Source organism: Capricornis sumatraensis, chromosome 2 (assembly GCF_032405125.1).
Source record: "Capricornis sumatraensis isolate serow.1 chromosome 2, serow.2, whole genome shotgun sequence".
Lineage (NCBI taxonomy): Eukaryota > Metazoa > Chordata > Mammalia > Artiodactyla > Bovidae > Capricornis > Capricornis sumatraensis.
The window spans coordinates 18166656-18191170 of record NC_091070.1 but is presented as its reverse complement, the minus strand read 5'-3'; the positions used below and the strand labels follow the sequence as shown (position 1 = coordinate 18191170).

General features: G+C 38.0%; 1 protein-coding gene across 10 annotated transcripts in view; it reads right to left on the bottom strand.

Annotated features, from left to right (window-relative positions):
* The window catches only part of NUMB (NUMB endocytic adaptor protein), a 160517-nt gene that overhangs the window by 49698 nt on the left and 86304 nt on the right, over positions 1-24515 (bottom strand). For all 10 annotated transcript variants that reach the window (XM_068966094.1, XM_068966103.1, XM_068966100.1 and 7 more), the window contains one exon: positions 788-928. In XM_068966094.1, the coding sequence (XP_068822195.1) occupies positions 788-913 (126 nt within the window). In that variant the 5' untranslated portion in view covers positions 914-928. The remainder of the gene's footprint in view (positions 1-787; positions 929-24515) is intronic.

Below are 24515 nucleotides of genomic sequence, written 5' to 3'. Positions count from 1 at the left end.
TAGGATCTATTAGAGAAACCTTTTAAAATTACTTTTTAAAACCTAGATGCATATCAGAAGTATCTTGAAATTTTTTGAAAACTACAAATGCTCAGGTATTGCTTTTTTTCTCCAGAGCTCCAGATATGTTTCTAATGAGCAGACATGTTTAAAAACAACTGGACTATATGATGATCTTTTACTTTTATCTAGTTTGTTTCACTTTTTCTATTTCATATTCAGTGCTCGCATTTCATTTAGTTTATGTTCTCCAATTTTTTCATCTCTTCTCTTCTTGTTGATTGTTCTTTCCCAAGCTTTTATCAAGAGTAGCAGAAAAGCTTTTGTATACATATATATAAATATGTATAATATATATATTTTAGAAAACTTATGAATTTTTGCCTAAGAAATTATGACATTTTTGATTCCACTTGTTTGACTTAGTATAAACAGAATGCTAGATTTCTAATAAAAAAATAGATATGCAACAAGCAACAAAGGTTTACTGTATATCATAGGGAACTATAGTCAGTATCTTGTAGTAACTTATGGTGGAAAATAGTTTCAAAAATAATATATGTGTATTTGTATAACTGAACCACCTTGCTGTGCACCTGAAACAATGCAAGTCAATAAAACATATATATTTAAAAATAAACAAACAGAAGGAGAAAAATCATTAATTATAATCTATTTTTCTTCTTACTAATTCTGTCATTGAAGCAGAATATAAAGAGATTAGCTTTTGAAGTGTTTTCTTCTAACTGTCCTAATTAATGGAATTTATAGAAACGTGAGGTCTTACCTTGACTGGGAAGCTACATTTTCCAGTACGAACTCCTTCTTCATCTGTCTGCCACTGATGTGGACGACTGGCCTCTGGAACATAAACATCTTTCTTTCTCCTAAAACTTTGCCGTAGTTTATTCATTTTAATTTTTACAAGCTGTAAAAGAAATATGAAAAGGAAGTTACTACCTTCTCACACGAGTCTGGATGAACTCCGGGAGTTGGTGATGGACAGGGAGGTCTGGTGTGCTGGGATTCATGGGGTCACAGAGTCGGACATGACTGAGCAACTCAACTGAACTGAACCTCCTCACAAATTTAAAGTTCACATTACAATATTAATAAAAAAAACTATTATCTCAAATCAAAGGTTTTGTTTTAGGGGGAAATGAGCAATTAACATACTTCCTTTTAGAGTAACCCTAAGTTCAAACAAACAAATCATTTCACTTTTTGCAAAGACAATTATAGTACTAGTTCTAGGAAAACAACAATAACGTCTTGTAGGATCTGGAGTTGTTATTCTAAGAACTTTCAAGCACTTTAATTGTAATAAACCAATGACTATTCCTACTAATCTACCTCTCAAATCCATTTTAACTACCGAATAAGGAAATTTGTAAATGTAGGCCAAATTATAAACTGCTAACAATTTCTGAAAATATTCTGAAAACTTTGACCCTTATCAGGAAAAAATCATTCTGAAACACTGACATTTGGGAATTTTTTTGGTTTAAACTACAGTGTTTCTGTTTTGTTACTGGAAGAGGCACTTCTCTCATGCTTTCAAAGGTACAGAAGAAATCACAAAACTACAGAGAAGGAAGACTTATCTAATAAGAAACAAAGGAGCATTTAAGAGTCAATGAATAAACATAATGAATGTATCCCTTTATAGAGCAAATCTCAAAATCTGAAACCAATACCTTCAGTTTTCTGTTTCATTCTTTCCGTGAGGGATTTAAGCACCTCAACCAGCCTAAAAGGAGACCTAACTTGAGAAAATGATGTGACAAAGCTATATAGAGGAAATGTCTCTGCCAGGAATGTTAAACAACAAGGGAGGGAACATTAATTCCCACAGAACACCGATGAAAGACTTGAAAATCAAGGCCTGCATTCAGAGGAAAATAATTTTGTATTTTAAAGTGCATAATGCCACAGCAGAACTATTACCAAATTAACTAATTCACACAGAGAGGCTAATCTTACCACACATTTTATTAAAAGGTAAAAATTCGGAGAGATGAATGATAAAAATCTCTGGATTTTCTAAAAATGAATTTATTATTTCTCAATTCAAAGTTGATTTATAGAGTAGGTAAAGTGAAAGTGAAAGTGAAGTCGCTCAGTAATGTCCGACTCTTTGTGACCCCATGGCCTATACCCTACCAGGCTTCTCTGTCCATGGGATTCTCCAGGCAAGAATACTGGAGTGGGTTACCATCTCCTTCTCCAGGGGATCTTCCCGACCCAGGGATCGAACCCGGGTCTGCTGCATTGGAGGCAGACGCTTTAACCTCTGAGCCACCATGGAAGCCCTGAGTAGGTTAGGTGGATATTAAATAATCAAAGGACTGGATGGACAAAAGGTAATCCATTCCTTTGCTTTAAAGTAGATCACTTATTCCTAAACTACTTTAAATGAGAGTCTATCTTAATCTAATAGACTTCCAAAAAGAATTCCTTAACCTTCCTTGATAATATATACTTTCATATCACCTTTCAAGAATATATACAAATACAAATATAAGAAAATAAAAAACATCCACATCCTTGCTCAAGGTGGCACTCCAAGAATCTTGGGACAAAAGTCTGTATGATGCCTTTCTTTTTCTTTCTCTTAGCAAAAAAAGACTATACACTTACCCAGCTGGCCAAGTCGAACAGCTAAAAGTCACCTCTACTTTTATTCTTTCTCTGACCAATAACTATGGATTTTATTTACTTAGTATATCCTGAATTAATTTCCCCACCCACCAAGTAAGTTCTACTATCCTCATTTTTGCTTATATCATTGCAAAAGCTTAATAACTTAATAGTCTCTCTGCTTCCAAGAGAGGTCTACTCCGATCTGTTCTCCTGACTAATGCCAGAGCACTTTCTAAAACACAAATCTGACCATTAATTACTGTGCTTAAAATCCTTCAATAGCTTCACATCACTTTTAAGGTAAAGTCCAAATTCCCAAGCATGGTGCAGTCTTTTTTCATCTGGCTTCACCCACCAGCTCCATTCACATGCTAAGCTCCAGGCATACTCAACTACCCAAACTACTTTAAACAAGGCAGGCTATCTTTCAGAGCCTCTGTACATGCTCCTTCCTCTGCTTAGAAAGACCTTTCTCTATTTGCTTCTGGTTCAAGTTTACTCATTTTCAAAGAGTCAGCTCAGTCTTCATAGAAGCTAGCATTTTTTTCTGAAAAGCCCCTATCTGGTCTGGGTCCCTTCATTTCATATGAGTCCCATGAATACCCTCTGCTTACCTCTATAACTGTACTCCTCAAACCTTATAGCAATTTTCTATGTCCTTTATGGAAGGTTTTATCTTGTTTGTTTACACTTACTTGTTTAAATAGTATCCTTGCATCCTAATACAGTGCCTGTCATATATACAGCACACTATAAAGTTGAAGAAATGAAAGATACACTAGATCCCATCCTATTAGATGGTATTTACAAGGTAGGATAAATGTAGACAGTAAGACCAGAGAATCATCGATGTTGGAAGAAACTGCATTTAATAGTAGGCCAACCTCCCACTGACAAAGGAACTACTTGGACAACTTCCCTGAAAGGAAGACATCCAGTGAAATGAAGTGAAAGTCACTCAGTCACGTTCGACTCTTTGTGAGACCATGGACTATACATTCCATGGAATTCTCCAGGCCAGAATACTGGAGTGGGTAATCCTTCCCTTCTCCAGGAAATCTTCCCAACCCAGGAACTGAACCCAGGTCTCCCACATTGCAAGCAGATTCTTTACCAGCTGAGCCACAAGGGAAGCCCAAGAATACTGGAGCGGGTAGCCTACTCCTTCTCCAGCGCATCTTCCCAATCCAGTAATCGGACCAGGGTCTCCTGCACTGGAGGTACATTCTCTACCAACTGAGCTATCAGGGAAGCCCTGATATCCAACCTCTGTCTAAATAGCACCAGTACAAATTGATTTCCTCTTTGTTGTTGTACCATTCTACTGACCAATAAAGATAACAGACTGGAAGTATCATCTGATTTGAGGGTCTAAATATCATGTCACTTTCAGTATTAATATGGCTTGACATCAGTGTTTCTACAAAGAGAATTATATATCAGTGATTTTTGAACTATCCTTTAGGTGGCTCTAGAATTTCCACAGAGGAGTCTCTGGTACCAAACATGTTTGGAAGGAAAGAGGAGGAGGTTAGAAGACTGATATAACTCTCAGGAGGGCTTTCAGTCCCTGTCACAGGTTCAAACAGACAAGCTTCTCTTTCTCTGACTTACATGTTGGGGCTCCATGTTAAAGCTTAAGGAAAGAGTTTCAGAGCTGGAAATTTTTTGAAAATCAGTGATATATCTGTAACTGTTCTAAAATGAACTTGGTAAAAAGAAAATACATAATCATAATATCTTACTTGCTACTTCTTAATGTGTAACTACCACTGGCCTACAAAATAATCTAGCAATTAAGATAATAATTAATACAAGGGAGAAACCAAACATTCTATTTTCAGGTAATCTATGTATAATGATTTTGCTTACCAAAAAAAAAAAAAAGAAAATGTTAATTCAAAGTAATGTTTACTACTGGTTCTCAATAAGGTTAAACTTGACTCCCAAATAAAGAAAATCATACCCCCTGTGGAAGTCCTGGTTGAATATAGGTAAAGAATATATTTTTCTAAGCATAAAACCTGAGAACAAACTTATTTTGTCCTACAAACTAAATTTTAAAAAAATGATATCCCCATTCTGCTAGATTTTCAGAGGTTACTGCGTACACTTAACTGCCCACATCAGGAAATCCTCTGGTTTATCCTCCTCATCTCTGTTTCTACCGATGCCTTTGAGGGCTTCCTCTACTTTCTCCCACCCACTGTAGATATTCCTCAAATATTAATCCTCCATTGGTGTTCTCTTTGCATTATCACTCCTGGAGAAATAATCAACACAAACTATTACCCCAATTAGGAGCATTTCCTAATTGTACTCTTCCTCTCTTAAATTTCTGTATTTGGGTGCACTGATACTGCCTCAGTCTCATTAATTTAAAGTTAAATCATCACCTCTTATCTCCTATTCCTCTGGTCTTCCTCCTCTGACCCAGTTTGTTTGGGTTAGTAAAAACTGAAAACTTATCATGTGCTGGGCCCTGTTATGAACGCTAGTGGATACAGAAATTAATAAGACAACCGGCCTTTAGATGGCTCTCTCCCTTTATAAAAGGTTCGTTTCTGCACAACATGGAGAATGAAATAATAGCACTATATACAGTATCACCTAGAAGCAGTCTAGGTTCAGGAAACATTTCCTATAGGAGACACTGCCTGAGTTAAGTTTTAAAAGAACAAAAAACAGTCACATACTGTGGGAAGTAGGAGGGAAAAGATTATTTCAGGTAGAGGCAACAACATCAACAAAACATAGATTCAGGAAATCTATGAATTAACTGAGTCAACATGATATAATTGTGCTTCAGGAAAGCATTCTGCCTAAGATGATAAGACTGTAAGCCAAGAATTAGCTACACTTTGTCAGGAAAGTTTAACAAACTAATCTATCTGGGCAAACAATTTGTGCATCAGGGCAAACAGTTCTCCTCACATGATAACAGATTGCTCTTCTTGCTATGTCCATTAATTTTAAATATTGTGTCGTAAACTTTGCCCATCTGAACTAGTTCCCCACCTTGAAGGACCTGCCTTAAACCATCTGAGTCCAGATCTCAAAACCCCAGAAATAACCTTTCTAACTTCTCCTAACTACCAAGACTCTATCATAGTGGTGCTCTCCCTTGCTGCAGTAAGTTTAATAATCTCAGTTTTGGTTGATCAACAGAATTCTCTTTGTGGAGAAAGTCAAGAGCAGGAATTAATTATAAAAGGTGAGGAAGAGAAAGAAATCAAAATATGACTCCTAAGTTTTAGGCCTCAGTAAGCTGGATAGAAGAATACAGCGAACCAAATTGTTGAATTTGAGAGGTCTGTTTATCAGGCTGCCAGGTGGAGATGTATATAAGCCTGAAGATCAGGGAAAAGACCAGGGCAACCATAAGCAGTTGGACAGGTGAAACTTTTCTTGTGATGATCTCATTATTTTCCTAATTTTATCTAATAGGTGTTAGTATATAATAAACAGAATTAAACCCAGCACACTCAAACGTGAATAGAGAAATACACACCATATAATTGGCCAGTATGACTTGATATAGCCATACCAGTGATAAGTTTTTGCAATGCTTATATTCTAGATAGTAAACATTCACTGTGCTGAGTCCCTTGCCTAGGATCCATTCTGTGACCTTCCACAACCCAACAACTGGTTTAACAAAGTAGTAAGGCCAGTGATCAGTGCAAAGAAATAAGGGAAAACAATAGAATGGAAAAGACAGAGATCTCTTCAAGAAAATCAGAGATACCATGGGAACATTTCATGCAAAGATGGGCATGATAAAGGACAGAAATGGTATGGACCTAACAGAAGCAGAAGATATTAAGAAGTGGCAAGAATACACAGAATAACTGTACAAAAAAGATCTTCATGACCCAGATAATCATGATGGCATGATCACTCACCTAGAGCCAGACATCCTGGAGTACAAAGTCATGAGGGCCCTAGGAAGCATCACTGCGAACAAAGCTAGGGGAGGTGATGGAATTCCAGTTGAGCTATTTCAAATCCTAAAAGATGATGCTATGAAAGTGCTGCACTCAATATGCCAGCAAATTTGGAAAACTCAGCAGTGGCCACAGGACTGGAAAAGGTCAGTTTTCATTCCAATCCCAAAGAAAGGCAATGCCAAAGAATGTTCAAACTACTGTGCAATTGTACTCATCTCACATGTTAGTAAAGTAATGCTCAAAATTCTCCACATCAGTTTTCAACAGTACCTGAACCGAGAATTTCCAGATGTTTAAGCTGGTTTTAGAAAAGGTAGAGGAACCAGAGATCAAATTGCCAACATCCACTGGATCATGGAAAAAGCAAGAGAGTTCCAGAAAAACATCTATTTCTGCCTTATTGACTATGTCAAAGCCTTTGTGTGGATCACAACAAAATGTGGAAAATTCGTAAAGAGATGGGAATACCAGACCACCTGACCTGCCTCTTGAGAAATATGTATGCAGGTCAGGAAGCAACAGTTAGAACTGGACATGAAACAACAGACTGGTTCCAAATAGGAAATGGAGTACGTCAAGGCTTTATTGTCACCCTGCTTATTTAACTTATATGCGGCGTACATCATGAGGAATGCTGGGCTGGAGGAAGCACAAGCTGGAATCAAGATTGCCGGAAGAAACAGCAATAACCTCAGATACGCAGATGACACCACCCTTATGGTAGAAAGTGAAGCGGAACTTCACTTGAAAGTAAAAGAGGAGAGTGAAAAACTTGGCTTAAAGCTCAACATTCAGAAAACAAAGATTATGGCATCCGGTCCCAACACCTGATGGCAAATAGATGGAGAAAGAGTGCAAACAGTAGCAGACTTAATTTTGGGGGGGCTCCAAAATCAATGCAGATGGTGATTGCAGCCATGAAATCAAAAGACTCTTGCTCCCTGGAAGAAAAGTTATGATCAACCGAGACAGCATATTAAAATGCAGAGACATTACTTTGCCAACAAAGGTCCGTCTAGTCAAGGCTATGGTTTTTTCAGTAGTCTTATATGGATGTGAGAGTTGGACTGTGAAGAAAGCTGAGTGCCAAAGAATTGATGCTTTTGAACTGTGTGTTGGAGAAGACTCAGGAGAGTCCCTTGGACTGCAAGGAGATCCAACTAGTCAATCCTAAAGGAAATCAGTCCTGAATATTCACTGGAGGACTGATGCTGAAGCTGAAACTCCAATACTTTGGGTACCTGATGTGAAAAGACCCTGATGCTGGGAAAGATTGAAGGCAGGAAGAGAAGGGGAAGACAGAGGATGAGATGGTTGGATGGCATCACTGACTCAATGGAGATGAGTTTGAGTACTCTGGGAGTTGGTGATGGAGAGGGAGGCCTGGCGTGCTGCAGTCCATGGGGTCAGAAAGAGTTGGACACAACTCAGCAACTGAACTGAACTGAAGGCTAGAGAACATTCTGATTGGTCAGTAACAATGCAAGTCAGATTCCAAAAGTTCCATCTCTCTGGCACAGCTGTTGGCTTCCTCCAGGGTCCCCAGAGGGTTGGTCTGCCTTCATGTGCCTCTGCCTGGTCCTAGATAGGCACAGGAAGGATGGTATAACCATACTCACCAGCCCTCCACCCTGTCCACCACGGTCCTGCAGGCTGGCTCCATTGCCACAATGTTTCCCCAGTGAGATCTGGAATAGACTTGTTAGGGGAAACAGCACCTTTATCAGTGACACTAGCTGCCCCAGTAGTCAAAGAGACTAACTAGCTCATTAGACTGGATAAAAAAGCAAGACCCAACAATATGTTGCCTGTAATAAACGTACTTAAAATATAAAGACACAAACCGGTAAAAAGTATAATGACAGAAAACAATATACCATATTAATACAAATCAAAAGAAAGTTGGAGTGGCTATATGCTCCCATCACAATAATTAACAGAATAAGTAGGAAGAAAATAAAAAAGGAGATGTACAGCAAGACTTGAGCAACAGTATCAATCAACAAGACGTGATTAACATTTATAGAACATTCTACCCAATGACAACAGAGTACACATTCTTCTCAAGTGCATATGGAACATTTACCAATACAGACCATATTCTGGGCCATAGAACAAGTCTCAAATTTAGAAGGTTTCAAGTCATGCAAAGTATGATCTCTGACCACAAAGGAATTAAATCACCAAATATTTGGAAACCAGATAATGCATTTCAAAATAGCCCATGGGTCAAAGTAGAAATCAAAAAGGAATTCAGAAAGTATTTTGAACTGAATGAAAACATATCAAAATTTATGGGATGTCACAAAAGCAGAACTTAGAAACTGATAGCACTAAACCAGTGGTTCTCAACCAGGCATGGGGAGGAATCCTGTGCATTTGGCAATACCTAGAGAAGATGCTACTGGCATCTCATGGATAGTGGCCAGAGATACTGCTAAGCATCCTATACCACATAGGCAAGCTCCTGAAAAGAAAGAATTGTCCAGCTTAGAACGCCAATAGTGCACTATTGAGAGACCCTGCACTAAACATCTATATTAGAAAATAAGAAAGGTCTTAACTTAAAACAATGACCTTAGCTTCTACCTATAGAAACTAAAGGACAAACAAATGCAAAGCAAGCAGAGAAAAAGGAAACAGTAGGAATCAAAGCAGAAAGCAGTCAAGTAGGAAAATATAAATATAGAAAAAAGGCAACTAAAAGCTAGCTCTTGGAGAAGATTGAAGAAAAACTGATAAACCTATAGCCAGACTATTCAGGGGGGAAAAAAATGATACAAATTACCAATGTCAAGAATGAGAGGATTTCTCTGATAGTCCAGTGGTTAAGAATCCTCCTGCCAATGCAGAGGACAGAAGTTCAATCCATGATCCTGGAAGATTCCACATGCTGAGCGGCAACTAAAACTGGGTGCCGTATCTACAGAGCCCATGAACTCTAGCCCCATGCTCTGCAACACCACTGCAGTGAGAAGCCCATGCGCCACAACTAGAGAGGAGCCCCCATTCGATGCAACTAGAGAAAGCCCAAGGGCAGCAATGAAGACTCAGTGAAGCCAAAAATAAAAATAAAAAGAATGACAGAGGTGTTATCTCTATAAGAGTCTATAGATATTAAAAATAACAAGGGCATATTATGAACAAGTTTATGGCAATAAATTCAACTCAGATGAAATGGAAAAAGTCCTTTCAAGGTACAAACTTTCATAGCTTATTCAAGAAGAAATAGATAACCCTTTGAAGCTGCAAGAAGAAATAGATAACCCTTTGAAGCTGCAAGAAGAGATAGATAACCCTTTGAAGCTGCAACTCCAATACTTTAGCCACCTGATGCGAAGAACTGACTCATTTGAAATGACCCTGATGCTGGGGAAGACTGAGGGCAGGAGGAGAAGGGGATGACAGAGGATGAGATAGTTGGATGGCATCACTGACTCAATGGACATGGGTCTGGGTGGACTCCAGGTGTTGGTGATGGACAGGGAGGCCTGGCGTGCTGTGGTTCAGGGGGTCGCAAAGAGTAGCACACGACTGAGGGACTGAACTGAACTGAACAGTCCTATGGGCTTCTCTGGTAGCTCAGCTAGTAAAGAATCTGCCTGCAATGCAGGAGACCCTGGTTCAATTCCTGGGTCAGGAAGATCCTCTGGAGAAGAGATAGGCTACCCACTTCAGTATTCCTGGGCTTTCCTGGTGGCTCAGTTGGTAAAGAATTTGCCGCAATGTAGGAGACCTGGGTTTGATCCCTGGGTTGGGAAGATCCCCTAGAGGAGGGCACGGCAACCCACTCCAGTATTCTTGCTTGGAGAATCCCCATGGACAAAGGAGCCTGGCAGGCTCCAGTTCATGGGGTTGCAAAGAGTCGGACATGACTGAACGACTAAGCACAGCACAGCACAATAGTTCTATATCTATTAATGAAATTCAATTTATAGTTTAAAATCTTTCCACAAATACAACTCCTGGACTAAACGGATTCACTGGTGAACTCTGCCTAACATTTAAGGAAGAAATCATACCAATTCTACAAACTCTTCCCAAAAAACTGAAGAGGAGGGAATATTTCCTAAAGCATTCTATCAGGCTAATATTACCTGATAGACACTATTTAAACCAAAGACACTATGGTTTTTAAATAGATAGACCAATATCTCTCATGAACATACATACATAAATTCTAAGCAAAAATTTTGCAAATCAAACCAAACAATTTATTAAAAATATATCATGATCATATGGAGCTTTTCTAATAAATGCAGGGTTAGCTAACATTTTAAAATGAATCATTAAGTCACCTTATTAGTAAACTAAAAATGTCCCTGTCAATATGTAAGTTCATAGCTTCATGACGAACTATACTTCTCCTTCTTTGAATTAATGAACAGATTACATACTGAACTCAGTTTTTTTTTTAATGGGTTAAAACTCAACTAATTATAAACATATATTTCTTCTTTCTCTATCTCCCATAAAGAGCTCGTATCTAGTCCTGACTTCTTTGTGAATTCTAGTCTTCTATTTCCAACTCCAATTCAAATATCTCCAAATCCATTTATCTTCTTCCTTTCAAACAAACTCTTCTTCCTGACTTTTGTATTTATACACAACACCTTTACACCCATCAAAGCTTTAAAATGCCAACAGCATACTCTAAGGTTCATCTCTTGACACTTTCCCATAATTCTTCCGGACAAAGTTCATCAATAGATGCTACTGGATGGGAACAGGTATCAGTTATCTCTGGTATTCAGCCATTCAGCACTTCTATTCCTAATTGCCCTGGTAGAAAAATCACTTCATCCATGACCTCTGCAACAACCCCTGGACTCCAAGCCCTCTTCCTTCTAATCTTCCTACAGAGCTGTGCCAGATTAAATTCCTAGAATTCTTCCTTGACTATCTTCAAAACCCATTGAAGATTCTAAAAGTTTGATGTCCGAGTCTGGTATTCAGAGGCCTCTACAATTTGAACCCAACATTGTCCAGCCTTATCTCCCAGTACTTCCTTGCATAATAAGATCAGGCCTTTCAAATATGCAATGGCTTTCTCACTTCTTTCTCTTTCTTTACCCTGTATATTCTGCTTGTAATATTTTACTTTCCTCCTCTTTCAACTAAAATACTATATACCAAGGTATGATAAAGAAGCTGATTTAAAAATAATTTTACCATATAATAGATGTGACTTGTAAAGAACAGGAAAAACAGAAAAATCTGAAGAATGAAATACAAATGACCTGTAATCCCAAACAGAAATAACCTCCATCAACAGTTCAGAGTTTTTTCCTTTGTTTTTTCCTATGCATATATGCTTCATATTTTTCTTTTTATAAAAGAGAGATCACATGATTATCTTTCTTTCAGCAAGGAAAATTTTTAAATCTTCTATCCCTTTCAGAGTAACATGCTTTTATTTATAATCTAGGTCAACAATTCAGAGAGGTAAGAATATTATGCTATTGTTATAATCAAAATTTCATATTAAAAGACAAAAAAGGTTTCAATTTATTTGAAGACAAAATTTATTTTTCGCTCAGCATCTAATACATTTAATTAAAATTCACTTAGCAAGTATTCATTGACTGCCTACCATTCCAGCCTGCAGTAAACAATACAGAGCAAAACCTCTGCCTCTATGAAAGAGATAGACAGAAAATAACTAGCCAGGTTATTCACAGCAATGTGCTGACTGACAAGATCCAACTGTTAATTTTCAGCAAGTTTATGAACTTGGTGTTAAACATAACCTTTGTTATAAATTAAATTATATAAACATAGTTATTTTAAAACAAAGATAAATATTAAAATCTTACTTCCTATTTTTACATTACATTTTACTATCATCTATGCTCTTGGTGCTATTGATGATTTTGTATCTGTATGGTAGAAATATTGCCTAATGCTAGGCTACTGTACATCTCTTCCAAATATCGTATTCAGTGACTTCATGCTGGTAACCTGAAATTGGCCACAGTGGAAATATTTACACTGTGAAATTTGGCAAAAACTATCAATTACTGCTTGACTTATTGTTTTGTGCTTGTTCAGATCTAAGAAACTGATGGAGAAAATGTTACAATGCAGACTGAACTTAAGTGTGTGGTATCTAAAGCACTACCTTATGAATAGCACAAAAATTGTGAGGAAATATTCTACTATTTGAAAACTATTATCCAATTCAGCAAAGAAGCCTCTCATGTCATTGACAAATGAGTGAAATTCTAACACACAACTTCATTGCTTCACTTTCATCTTACTCACTACAAAAGCAAACTATCAACCATCATTCATGTAGGAACTATATCTGGAAAATTAATTGTAAAACATTTACCTGAACACCACCAGCTCTGTGGTATATCAGAAAATGGTAAAAGCTATAGAGAAAAACATGAATAGGGTTAAGAGGGGGATGAGAAGTACTGAGGTAGGGATAAAATTTTAAATTAAGTATTATTTGAGTAAAGAATTGAAGTAGGTAAAAAAGTGAGTCATGCAGTAGGATAAATGTTCCAGAAAAAGAAAATAATCAATGCAAAGGTCCTAAAGGTCTTGCCTAGAGTGTCTGACAAACAGAAAGGAGGTCAGTGCGTTCACTGCAAAACGAAGACAAGAGAATAGGAGTGTGGGGACCACATGGGTAACACACAGCAAGTTAACAGAGAACCTTGTAGGCCAAACACTTCAATTTTCCTCTGAGAGAAATGGGGAATCACTGGAGGATTCTAAAAGGAAACACTTAATTTTACATTTGGCATCTGGTTTAAGAAAGGATTGAAGGGAACAAGAATGAAGCAGGGAGACAATTAGGAGACTATTATAATAATCTAGCAAATGACAGTAAACTGGATCCACTTAATACTGGAAATGCTCCTGAATCTTTTCATACCTGCTCTAGAAAATACACTACTTGCTGACATAATATCTGTTGAAATCAGATTTAGAGTATTTAAATGGGAGAAAAGTGTATTAAATTCCACTGCTGGAATTAAAGACAATTTTTAAAGTATTTGGCTCAACTGTTTCAAATAGAAAATCTTATCTATAATATTAATCAAAAGGTCAGCTAAATTATCATACTTTCATGGTAATTAAACTCATTCTTGACAAGACATAGATTTATTGAACACTGCCTAAGTATATGAGTGTAAGAAGGATTACAAGCACACATGATAATTTGCTCTACTGAGGAAAGAACAAAAAAAGAACAAGAATAATAAGTATTAAGCATTTACCATGAATGGTACTTTAACAGGAGTCTATAGACTTGTAAGAAATAACCACTCCCAGCCATAGGAAGCCCACATCTATGGGAAGAGACAACTAATTGTAGGATCAGTTCCTAAATGCTACATATATATATATACACACAGACACACACACATATACTACAAAAAATGGCAAAATACAACTCCAAATAAGGCAAAGCTTTCTAAATGAATTCTGTCCAGAAAGTATCATCTGATTTGTTACAGTCACCAAGAAGATTAAAGTTTCTAAAAGAATCTCCTATGTATGGCCTATTCAGTCATTGTAGGGTATACTACTACCATACCTTGAAACAAACAAAAATTCTCTAGTAAAAAGTAAAAACAATAAATATGTTTCGTACGGTAAGCTACAAACTGAAAATGGTCTTTCTTGTTGGAAAAACATAATAAAACTAAAAAGATCAAGAATTAGTGGGACAAAAAAGTACCATTTCTAAAAATGGCTTATCAATGTAGCCCATGTAGTCAGGTTTATGGTTATAAAATTGGATTATTTTAATATTAAACCTTTACTAATACTTAGGCCACCTAATGCAAAGAGTTGACTCATTGGAAAAGATTCTGATGCTGGGACGGATTGGGGGCAGGAGGAGAAGGGGATGACAGAGGATGAGATGGCTGGATGGCATCACCAACTCAATGGACATGAGTTTGGGTGAACTCCGGGAGTTGGTGATGAACAGGGAGGCCTGGCGTGCTTCAATTCATGGGGTCGCAAAGAGACAGACATGACTGAGCGACTGAACTGAACGGAAGAGTTTTTGGTCAGTAACTCTACAGTACAGAACTTTTTCTTCATAGTGGTTATTTACATTGGAAGACTTAGAAAGACTATAAAAATCTCAATTTTTTAAAGTATAGTTTAAGGATTCTGGAAATTATATTTTATCTACTATGAACTGTGGAAAATTCTGAAAGAGATAGGAATACCAGACCACCTGACCTGCCTCTTGAGAAACCTAAATGCAGGTCAGGAAGCAACAGTTAGAACTGGACATGGAACAACAGACTAGTTTCAAATAGGAAAAGGAGTACGTCAAGGCTGTATATTGTCACCCTGCTTATTTTACTTATATGCAGAGTACATCATGAGAAACGCTGGACTGGAAGAAGCACAAGCTGGAATCAAGATTGCTGGGAGAAATATCAATAACCTCAGATATGCAGATGACACCACCCTTATGGCAGAAAGTGAAGAGGAACTAAAAAGTCTCTTGATGAAAGTGAAAGAGGAGAGTGACAAAGCTGGCTTAAAGCTCAACATTCAGAAAACGAAGATTATGGCACCTGGTCCCATCACTTCATGGCAGACAGACGGGGAAACAGTGGAAACATTGTCAGACTTTATTTTTGGGGGCTCCCAAATCAATGCAGATGGTGACTGTAGCCATGAAATTAGAAGACACTTACTCCTTGGAAGCAAAGTTATGACCAACCTAGACAGCATATTGAAAAGCAGAGATATTACTTTGCCAACAAAGGTCCGTCTAGTCAAGGCTATGGTTTTTCCAGTGGTCATATATGGATGTGAGAGTTGGACTGTGAAGAAAGCTGAGCGTCGAAGAATTGATGCTTTTGAACTGTGGTGTTGGAGAAGACTCTTGAGAGTCCCTTGGACTGCACGGAGATCCAACCAGTCCATCCTAAAGGAGATCAGTCCTGGGTGTTCATTGGAGGGACTGATGTTGAAGCTGAAACTCCAGTACTGTGGCCACCTCATGTGAAGAGTTGACTCATTGGAAGAGACCCTGATGCTGGGAGAGACTGGGGGCAGGAGGAGAAGGGGACGACAGAGGATGAGATGGCTGGATGGCATCACCGACTCGATGGACCTGAGTTTGAGTGAACTCTGGGAGTTGGTGATGGACAGGGAGGCCTGGCGTGCTGCGATTCATGGGGTCGCAAAGAGGTGCACACAACTGAGCGACTGAGCTGAACTGAACTGAGGAGGATATATGCTATGTACCAGAAACAAAATATTATTACCCTAGTTTTAAAGAATTTCTAAAAATCAATAAGCAAAACAAACATTAGTTTAAAATAAAATATCAACAGAAAATGGGCAAAACAGAGCAAATACTTTACAAAGGAACAGAAACAGCCAACAATGTGAAGAAAATGCTCAACCCATCAGAAATCAGGAAAATGCAAATCAAGACATTATATACCAGTTTACATCTGTCAGTTTAGCAAATATTAAAGAATCAGACAATAAAATATGGGGCATCAAGCATTCATACCCTTATGGGAGCATAAACTGGTGCAACCATTTTAATAAATAATTTTCCATTGTCTAGGAAAGTTACAAAAAGGTATACAAGATAGTGTCTGTGCAGCATTGTTTAGAATTTGTAACAATAAAATGGCAAACACTAGAATCTAACTATCCATCAACACAATAAATACAGAATATTCACACATTAGAATACCATGCAGAAATAAAAATAATACCTCCATTTAAACACTTCTAAAAATAAAAAAATAATCAAGAGAAAACGTAAAAGTGAATCATCTACAGTTGTAACAATCAACACGGATGAATTTTGTAATGCTGAGGGAGGAGGGAAGCAAATTATGATTTCTTTAGATTAGAGTCTCTTGGAAAAAGACTCTTTAGCTAAACTAAGGAAATCTGTGAGTTTATTAATTTTTTTCAGCTATTCAGAATGGTACCCATGTTTTCAGATTTTAGTTTATATATTACTACATTCAGAACCAACTAATACTGTTTTAACAGTAATTTTACCATTTTTGATAATTTTGATATTTCTTTTTCTTTCTTAAGGGGAAACTCATAATTAAGTGTAAAGGTCAAGTTTTCTGAATGTGTCTATAACCTATGTATATCGTGTATGTGCTATATAGTGAATTTTTTTTCCTCACAGTGAGTTTTCTAAAGCATTGTCTTCTCCAATCTTCCTTATAATTTACATACAAGAGGGGCCTAAGTGAGATGTGCAACTGTGACAAGATAAAAAAGAAAAGCAAACAAGCATAATTGAGAAATGAAAAAAACTCTGCAGAGACAAGTCCCCACTTTCCTAAGAGTTGTAGCTCTCTAATGTCCTTACAAAAGCCTCTGGTTCATTTAAAATTTCCCTTTTTAAAAATTATTTTCTTTTGCTTTTCTTCCTCCCTTTCTTTCTTTCCTTCCTTTCCTTCTCTTTCTTTCTTGGTCCATTTTACTTTTTGGCTGTGCTGTGCGGCTTGCAGAATCTTAGTTTCCCAATGAAGGACTGAACCTGTACCCTCAGCAGTGAAAGTGTGGAGTCCTAACCAATGGATGCCAGGGAATTCACATGTGGTTCATTCTGGATCGGGCTGGACAAATTAAATTTCAATAACTTTATTCTTTTCAGTAAAAGTGAGACATAGTTCAGTTGATCAGTCTTGTCTGACTCTTTGCAATCCCATGGACTGCAGCATGCCAGGCTTCCCTGTCCAACACCAAATCCCTGAGCTTGCTCAAACTCATGTCCATTGAGTCGGTGATGCCATCCAGCCATCTCATCCTCTGTCATCCCCTTTTCCGCCTGCCTTCGATCTCTCCCAGCATCAGGGTCTCTTCCAAAGAGTCAGTTCTTTGGATCAGTGGCCAAAGTATTGGAGTTTCATCTTCAGCATCAGCCCTTCCAATGAATATTCAGGACTAATGTCCTTTAGGATTGACTTTGATCTCCTTGAAGTCCAAGGGACTCTCATGAGTCTTCTCCAACACTACAGTTCAAAATCATCAATTCTCTGGTGTTCAGCTTTCCTAATAGTCCAACTCTCACATCCATACAAGACTACTGGAAAAACCATAGCTTTGACTAGATGGACCTTTGCTGGCAAAATAATGCCTCTGCTTTTTAATATGCTGTCTAGGTTGGTCATAGCTTTTCTTCCAAGGAGCAAGCGTCTTTTAATTTCATGGCTGCGGTCACCATCTGCAGTGATTTTGGAGCCCAAGAAAATAGTCTGTCACTGTTTCCATTGTTTCGTCGTCTATTTGCCATGAAGTGATGGGACCGGATGCCATGATCTTTGTTTTCTAAAGGTTGAATTTTAAGCCAGCTTTTTCACTCCTCTTGCACTTTCATCAAGTGGCTCTGTAGTTCCTCTTTGCTTTCTGCTTAAGGTGTCATCTGCCTATCTGAGGTTATTGATATTTCTCCTGGCAACCTTGATTCCAGCTTGTGCTTCATCCAGCCCAGTGTTTCTCATGACGTACTCTGCATATAAGTAAAATAAGCAGGGTGACAATATACAGCCTTGACGTACTCCTTTTCCAATTTGGAACCAATCAGTTGTTCGATGCTCAGTTCTAACTGTTGCTTCTTGACCTGCATACAAATTTCTTCGGAGGCAGGTAAGGTGGCCTGGTGTTTCCATCTCTTTATGAATTTTCCACAGTTTGTTGTGATCCATACAGTCAAAGGCTTTGTCATAGTCAATAAAGCAGAAATAGATGTTTTTCTGGAACTCTCTTGCTTTTTCAATGATCCAGCGGATGTTGGCAATTTGATCTCTGGTTCCTCTACCTTTTCTAAAACCAGCTTAAACATCTGGAAATTCTCGGTTCAGGTACTGTTGAAAACTGATGTGGAGAATTTTGAGCATTACTTTACTAGCATGTGAGATGAGTACAATTGTGCAGTAGTTTGAACATTCTTTGGCATTGCCTTTCTTTGGGATTGGAATGAAAACTGACCTTTTCCAGTCCTGTGGCCACTGCTGAGTTTTCCAAATTTGTTGGCATATTGAGTGCAGCACTTTCATAGCATCATCTTTAAGGATTTGAAATAGTTCAACTGGAATTCCATCACCTCCCCTAGCTTTGTTCGCAGTGATGCTTCCTAGGGCCCCCATGACTTTGGACTCCAGGATGTGTGACTCTAGGCGAGTAATCCCACCATCATGGTTACTTGGGTTATGAAGATCTTTTTTGTATAGTTCTTCTCTGTATTCCTGCCACCTCTTCTTAATATCTTCTGCTTCTTTTAGGTTCATACCATTTCCGTCCTTTATTGTGCCTATCTTTGCATGAAATGTTCTCTTGGTATCTCTGATTTTCTTGAAGAGATCTCTAGTCTTTCCCATTCTATTGTTTTCCTCTATTTCTTCACATTCATCACTGAGGAAGGCTTTCTAATCTCTCCTTGCTATTCTTTGGAACTTTGCATTCAGATGGGTATATCTTTCCTTTTCTCCTTTGCCTTTAGCTTCTTTCTTTTCTCAACTATTTGTAAGGCTCCTCAGACAACCAGTTTGCCTTTCTGCACTCTTTTCTTGGGGATGGTCTTGATATCTGCCTTCTGTACAATGTGATGAACCTCTGTTCATACTTCTTCAGGCAGTCTATCAGATGTAATCCCTTGAATCTGTTTGTCGCTTCCATTGTATAATCATAAGAGATCTGATTTAGGTCATACTTGAATGATCTAGTGGTTTTCTCTACCTTCTTCAACTAAAGTCTGAATTTGGCAATAAGGAGTTCATGATCTGAGCCATGGTCAGCTCCCAGGCTTGTTTCTGCTGACTGTATAGAGCGTCTCCATCTTTGGCTGCAAAGAATATAATCAATCTGATTTCGGTGTTGACCATCTGGTGTTGACCAAAAAGTGAGATGTAAATTTTATAATTAAATGGAACTTATTTTTCTTACCCCTTAGATGTCTCATAATTATACATGTATGTATTTATATTTCTACAGTTCCCATCTCTACCCTCAGAAGGATTTTAGGTGACTTGCTTTCCACATAATTAAATTATAAAATAGCTGATGTATACAAAAGAATATACACATTCATATGTAGGTTATAGAACATAATGAAATTAAAACTTGTGTATCTTCTACTCAGCTTAAGAATTAGAGCATTACTAAACCTTTTCAAGTCCCCACACAAACCTTTGCTGATTATGTCCTCCTTTCTTTTCCCCCAGAAGTAATACTAACCTTAATTATGTTTATTATTCTCTTGGTTTTCTTTCTTGTCTGGGGTTGCCATGCCCTTATCCAGGGGATCTTCCTGACCCAAGGATCAAACCTGGGTCTCCTGCATTGCAGGCAGATTCCTTACCATCTGAGTCACCAGGGAAGCTGCTAATTATATGCATATGCCTAAATGTTATTTTGCTTAGTGTGGCATAGTTTTGAGAGGTAATGTGAGGGGACTAAGTGCACAGATTCTAGCACCAGGCAAATAAATCTGCCACTTACTAACCGTGTAATTGGGACAAATTATTTAACTTTTCAGTGCCTGTTTCCTTATCCAAGAAACACAGATTAAAAATACAATCTATGTGATAGGGCTACTGTGAGAATGAAATGAATCATTATATGCAAACTGCATGGTGTACAGTGCCTGGTACACAGGTGGTGTTTCCTGAGTGTTCACTGTTGTTAGTACTAATACCCAGAACTAGAACTACACAGTAAGCTCATACTGTGTATGCTGTTGCTGCTGAGTCGCTTCAGTTGTGTCTGACTCTTTGAGACCCCATAGACCGCAGCACACCAGGCTCCTCTGTCCCTGGGATTCTCCAGGCAAGAATACTGGAGTGGGTTGCCATTTCCTTCTCCAATGCACGTATGCATGCTAAGTCACTTCAGTCATGTCCGACTCTGTGCAACCCTATGGACAGCAGCCCAGCAGGCTCCTCTTCCATGGGATTCTCTAGGCAAGAATACTGGAGTGGGGTGCCATTTCCTTCTTCATACACTGTATGGGAGGCACAAAAACACTGTACTGCAAAAACTCATTGATAGAACAAGCAAAGAGAATCTAAACCTAGGTTTAATTATACTGTTTCTAACGCTTTCATTTTACTGTCCTCTGAACAAACATGGTTGAATGCGAATATATACAATTCCACCATATTTTTCATCACACACCTATTCCAGAATTCTATAAGGAAAGTGAAAGTCACTTAGTCGTGTCTGACTCTTTGCGACCCCATGGCCTATACAGTCCATGGGATTCTTCAGGCCAGAATACTGGAGTGGGTAGCTGTTCCCTTCTCCAGGGATCTTTCCAACCCAGGGACTGAACCCAGGTCTCCCACATTGCAGGTGGATTCTTTAACAGCTGGGCTACAAGGGAAGCCCAAGAATACTGTAGTGGGTAGCTTATCCCTTTTCCAGCAGATCTTCCCAACCCAGGAATTGAACCAGGGTCTCCTGCATTGCAGGCAGATTCTTTACCAACTGAGCTATCAGGGACAAGAAAAAAATGTTCTGACTGTACACCTGCTAACAATAATCTTAATAATAATAATTTGTCCCATCACTAAAAATCTAAGCTAAAAATGCCATATATCAAGTGATCATTTAAAGTATAACATTATATGGCTCAGTGGTAAAGTTGGCTTAAAAAACTCAACATTCAGAAAACTAAGATCATGGCATCATGTCCCATCACTTCATGGCAAACAGATGGAAACAGTGAGAGACTTTATTTTTGGGGGGACTCCAAAATCACACTGCAGATGGTGACTGCAGCCATGAAATTAAAAGATGCTTGCTCGTTGGAAGAAAAGCTATGACCAACCTAGACAGCATATTAAAAAGCAGAGATTATTTTGCAACAAAACTCTGTCCAGTCAAAGCTATGGTTTTTCTAGTAGTCATGTATGGATGTGAGAGTTGGACTATAAAGAAAGCTGAGTGCTGAAGAATTGATGTTTTTGAACTGTGGTGTTGAAGAAGACTCTTGAGAGTCTTTTGGACTACAGGAGATCCAACCAGTCACTTCTAAAGGAAATCAGTCCTGAATATTCATTGGAAGGACTGAAGCTGAAGCTGAAATTCCAATAGTTTGGCCACCTGATGGGAAGAACTGACTCATGTGAAAAGACCCTGATGCTCGGAAAGATTGAAGGCAGGAGGAGAAGGGGACGACAGAGGATGAGATGGTTGGATGGCATCACCAACTCGATGGACAGGAGTTTGAGTGAGCTCTGGGAGTTGGTGATGGACAGGGAAGCCTGGCGTGCTGCAGTCCATGGGGTTGCAAAGAGTCGGACACGACTGAGTCATTGAACTGAACAGTGGAAAAGAATTCACCTGCCAATGCAGGAGATACAGGTTCAATTCTTGAGTCAGGAAGATCCCCTGGAGAAGGAAATGGTAACCCCACTCCACTATTGTTGCCTGGGAAATCCCATGCACAGGGGAGCCTGGCAGGCTACAGTCCATGGGGTCGCAAGAGTCAGACACAACTTAGCAACTAAACAACTACAACTATACCCAAGACAAAGTATTTTGGTTTTGCATTTTCTTTCCTTGATTTCTACTTTTTCTTATGATGTAGAACTTGCTTTCAAGATTTAAAGTGATGGAAAAAACCCTTTTATTTGATCAAGTGAAAAAAATGTAAGGAATCTTAGACTCTTAGCATGGCCTAAAGACTTAGAGGTAGGTCATCTAGTCAATCCCCTACTCAATCAATGAATCCTAAGAATTTTGGATTTCATGAAATATTGGTCTAACTGGCATAATGTGCCTAACAGGAAATAATTTATAACTTATTAAGTTGTATCACTAGCTTAGTGTTCCACTGAGGCCCTGAGCCAAACGAAAAGTAACAAAGTACAGCTTCATCACCAACAGTGAAGGAAATAGGTCCAATACTTAACCTATAGGGCTAATAAAGTTCACTTTAAAAGTTCATGGTCAGTTTTGTGAGAAACTAATGTTATAAACAGATGGAGAGAGAACAAAGAGTTGGTTTGTTTGCTTTTTAAATCTAGTTCTAAAAGGAAATATTTACTCAGTTTCTGTATAATCTTAGGTGTCAGTACATTTTAAATTTGTTTGTATTTCACCTTGACTTTATTAGTAAGTTTCATTTCTTAGGGTATCCTGAATACTGTATTGCCTTATTTCAGAAAACCCTGCCATCTATAACATTTTTTAAAATTAATTTTTATTCAAGTATAGTTGCTTTACAGTGTTTTGTTAGCTTCTGCTGTACAGCAAAGTGGATCAGCTATATATAAGTATATACAGATATAGATATACCCCCTCTTTGTTGGATTTCCTTCCCATTTAGGTCACCACAGAACCCTGGGTAGAGCTCCCTGTGCAATACCATCGGTTCTCATTAGCTATGTATTTACACACAGCAGTGTATACATGCCAATTCCAATCCTCCAGTTCATCCCACCTCCACCCCCACCACCACGTATGGTATCATGTTTGTTCTCTATGTCTGTGTATCTATTTCTGCTTTGCAGACAAGTTCATCTATATCATTTTTCTAGATTACGCATATACAGTAACTGCTTTTCTACAGCATTTTCAAAGTAAAAAATTTAAGAACAGATTAATTTTCAACAGCTAAAACTAAAAATTATTTTATCAGCTGTCAGACCAAAAGTTTAAAAAACAACAACAAACTGAGTCGGGGCTGCGTGAAAGGCTGGTATTTGAGAAGAGATTACTGTCACAGTTTGAGTGTTGACGCTCTCTAGCCACTACTCCCCAGCCCTGATTCAGACCACATGTTCTTGACCAGGGCAGCCTGTACCCCCATAGGCTCTTCAGATTTAGAAATGCCCTAAGATTATGTTCAAATATGAATGCTCATGCTTCTGTGCATTTTCTGAGGCCAGATTCTTCAACTTTCTTTGGAATCTCAAAGGATTCTGTAACTATCCATCCTAAAAACTTAAGAAACATTTATTTAAACAGTATTCTATGATCCTTATCTATTACCTGACTTTAATTTCAGATTTCTGCCTTATTAATTTTCATCTTATCCACAAAATTCTTTTGTTTTGATACATGGCTTCTTTATTCACTCCTTTAAAATAATGGAAAACTAGAGCTTCAAAAAATAAGGAAAGACTGTCTACTAAAATTGCAGTCAAAGGTGGTTTCAAAAGCTGAACTTATATATATATATTTAAGAAACATTAAAAAAAAAAGGCTATCTCTGAGAGTTTTTTTCAGTTACATACCCAATTTTATCTTTTAGTTTATCACTTGCCTTTCAATTGAGAAAACAACTGGTGAACTGAATTGGTAATTCAGCTATTCTTAACTTTATCTTTTAAGGTATGTTGAGACTTCACAGATAAAAATATATATGACCATCACCTCTAATCCCATAACACACATATATAGAGACTGACTTCCTAAGATGCTGTTCCTTCAAAAATTAAACCTTTACTTATAGAACAAAATGGTTTTGCTCTGATATAGCAAGGACTGATTTAGCAAGGAACATCTTGATGAAAAAGGGCAGAACTGCTGAGAATGCTAGCCTACTTTTTAACTGACTTTCCTCCTCTAAGCATCTGTCAAGTGTGGGATGAGAAAAAGGTGCTGCAATCTGGAGAGGCAGACTAGAATAAAAATATATTTGGTTCCAAGAATTTAAAAAAGAGAGACAGAAATGGCACTGGAAAAATGATGGAAATAAGAAGGTTAAAAACAGTTCTGCTCTCCTTTTCTGACAAATAACTACAAATTATCTACAAACATCATCTCTTCAACTCTTTAACCTTCTCCAATCTGACTCCTTCCTTCCCCTCACAACCCTCTCCCTTTATCCAAGCCATCAACAAGACTTGTAAATGTATCTTAAATCTGTCCACTGCTCTCCACCTCTAACATAAAGGACCATGGTCCAAGATTACTGCATCTCCTACCTGAACTAGTATA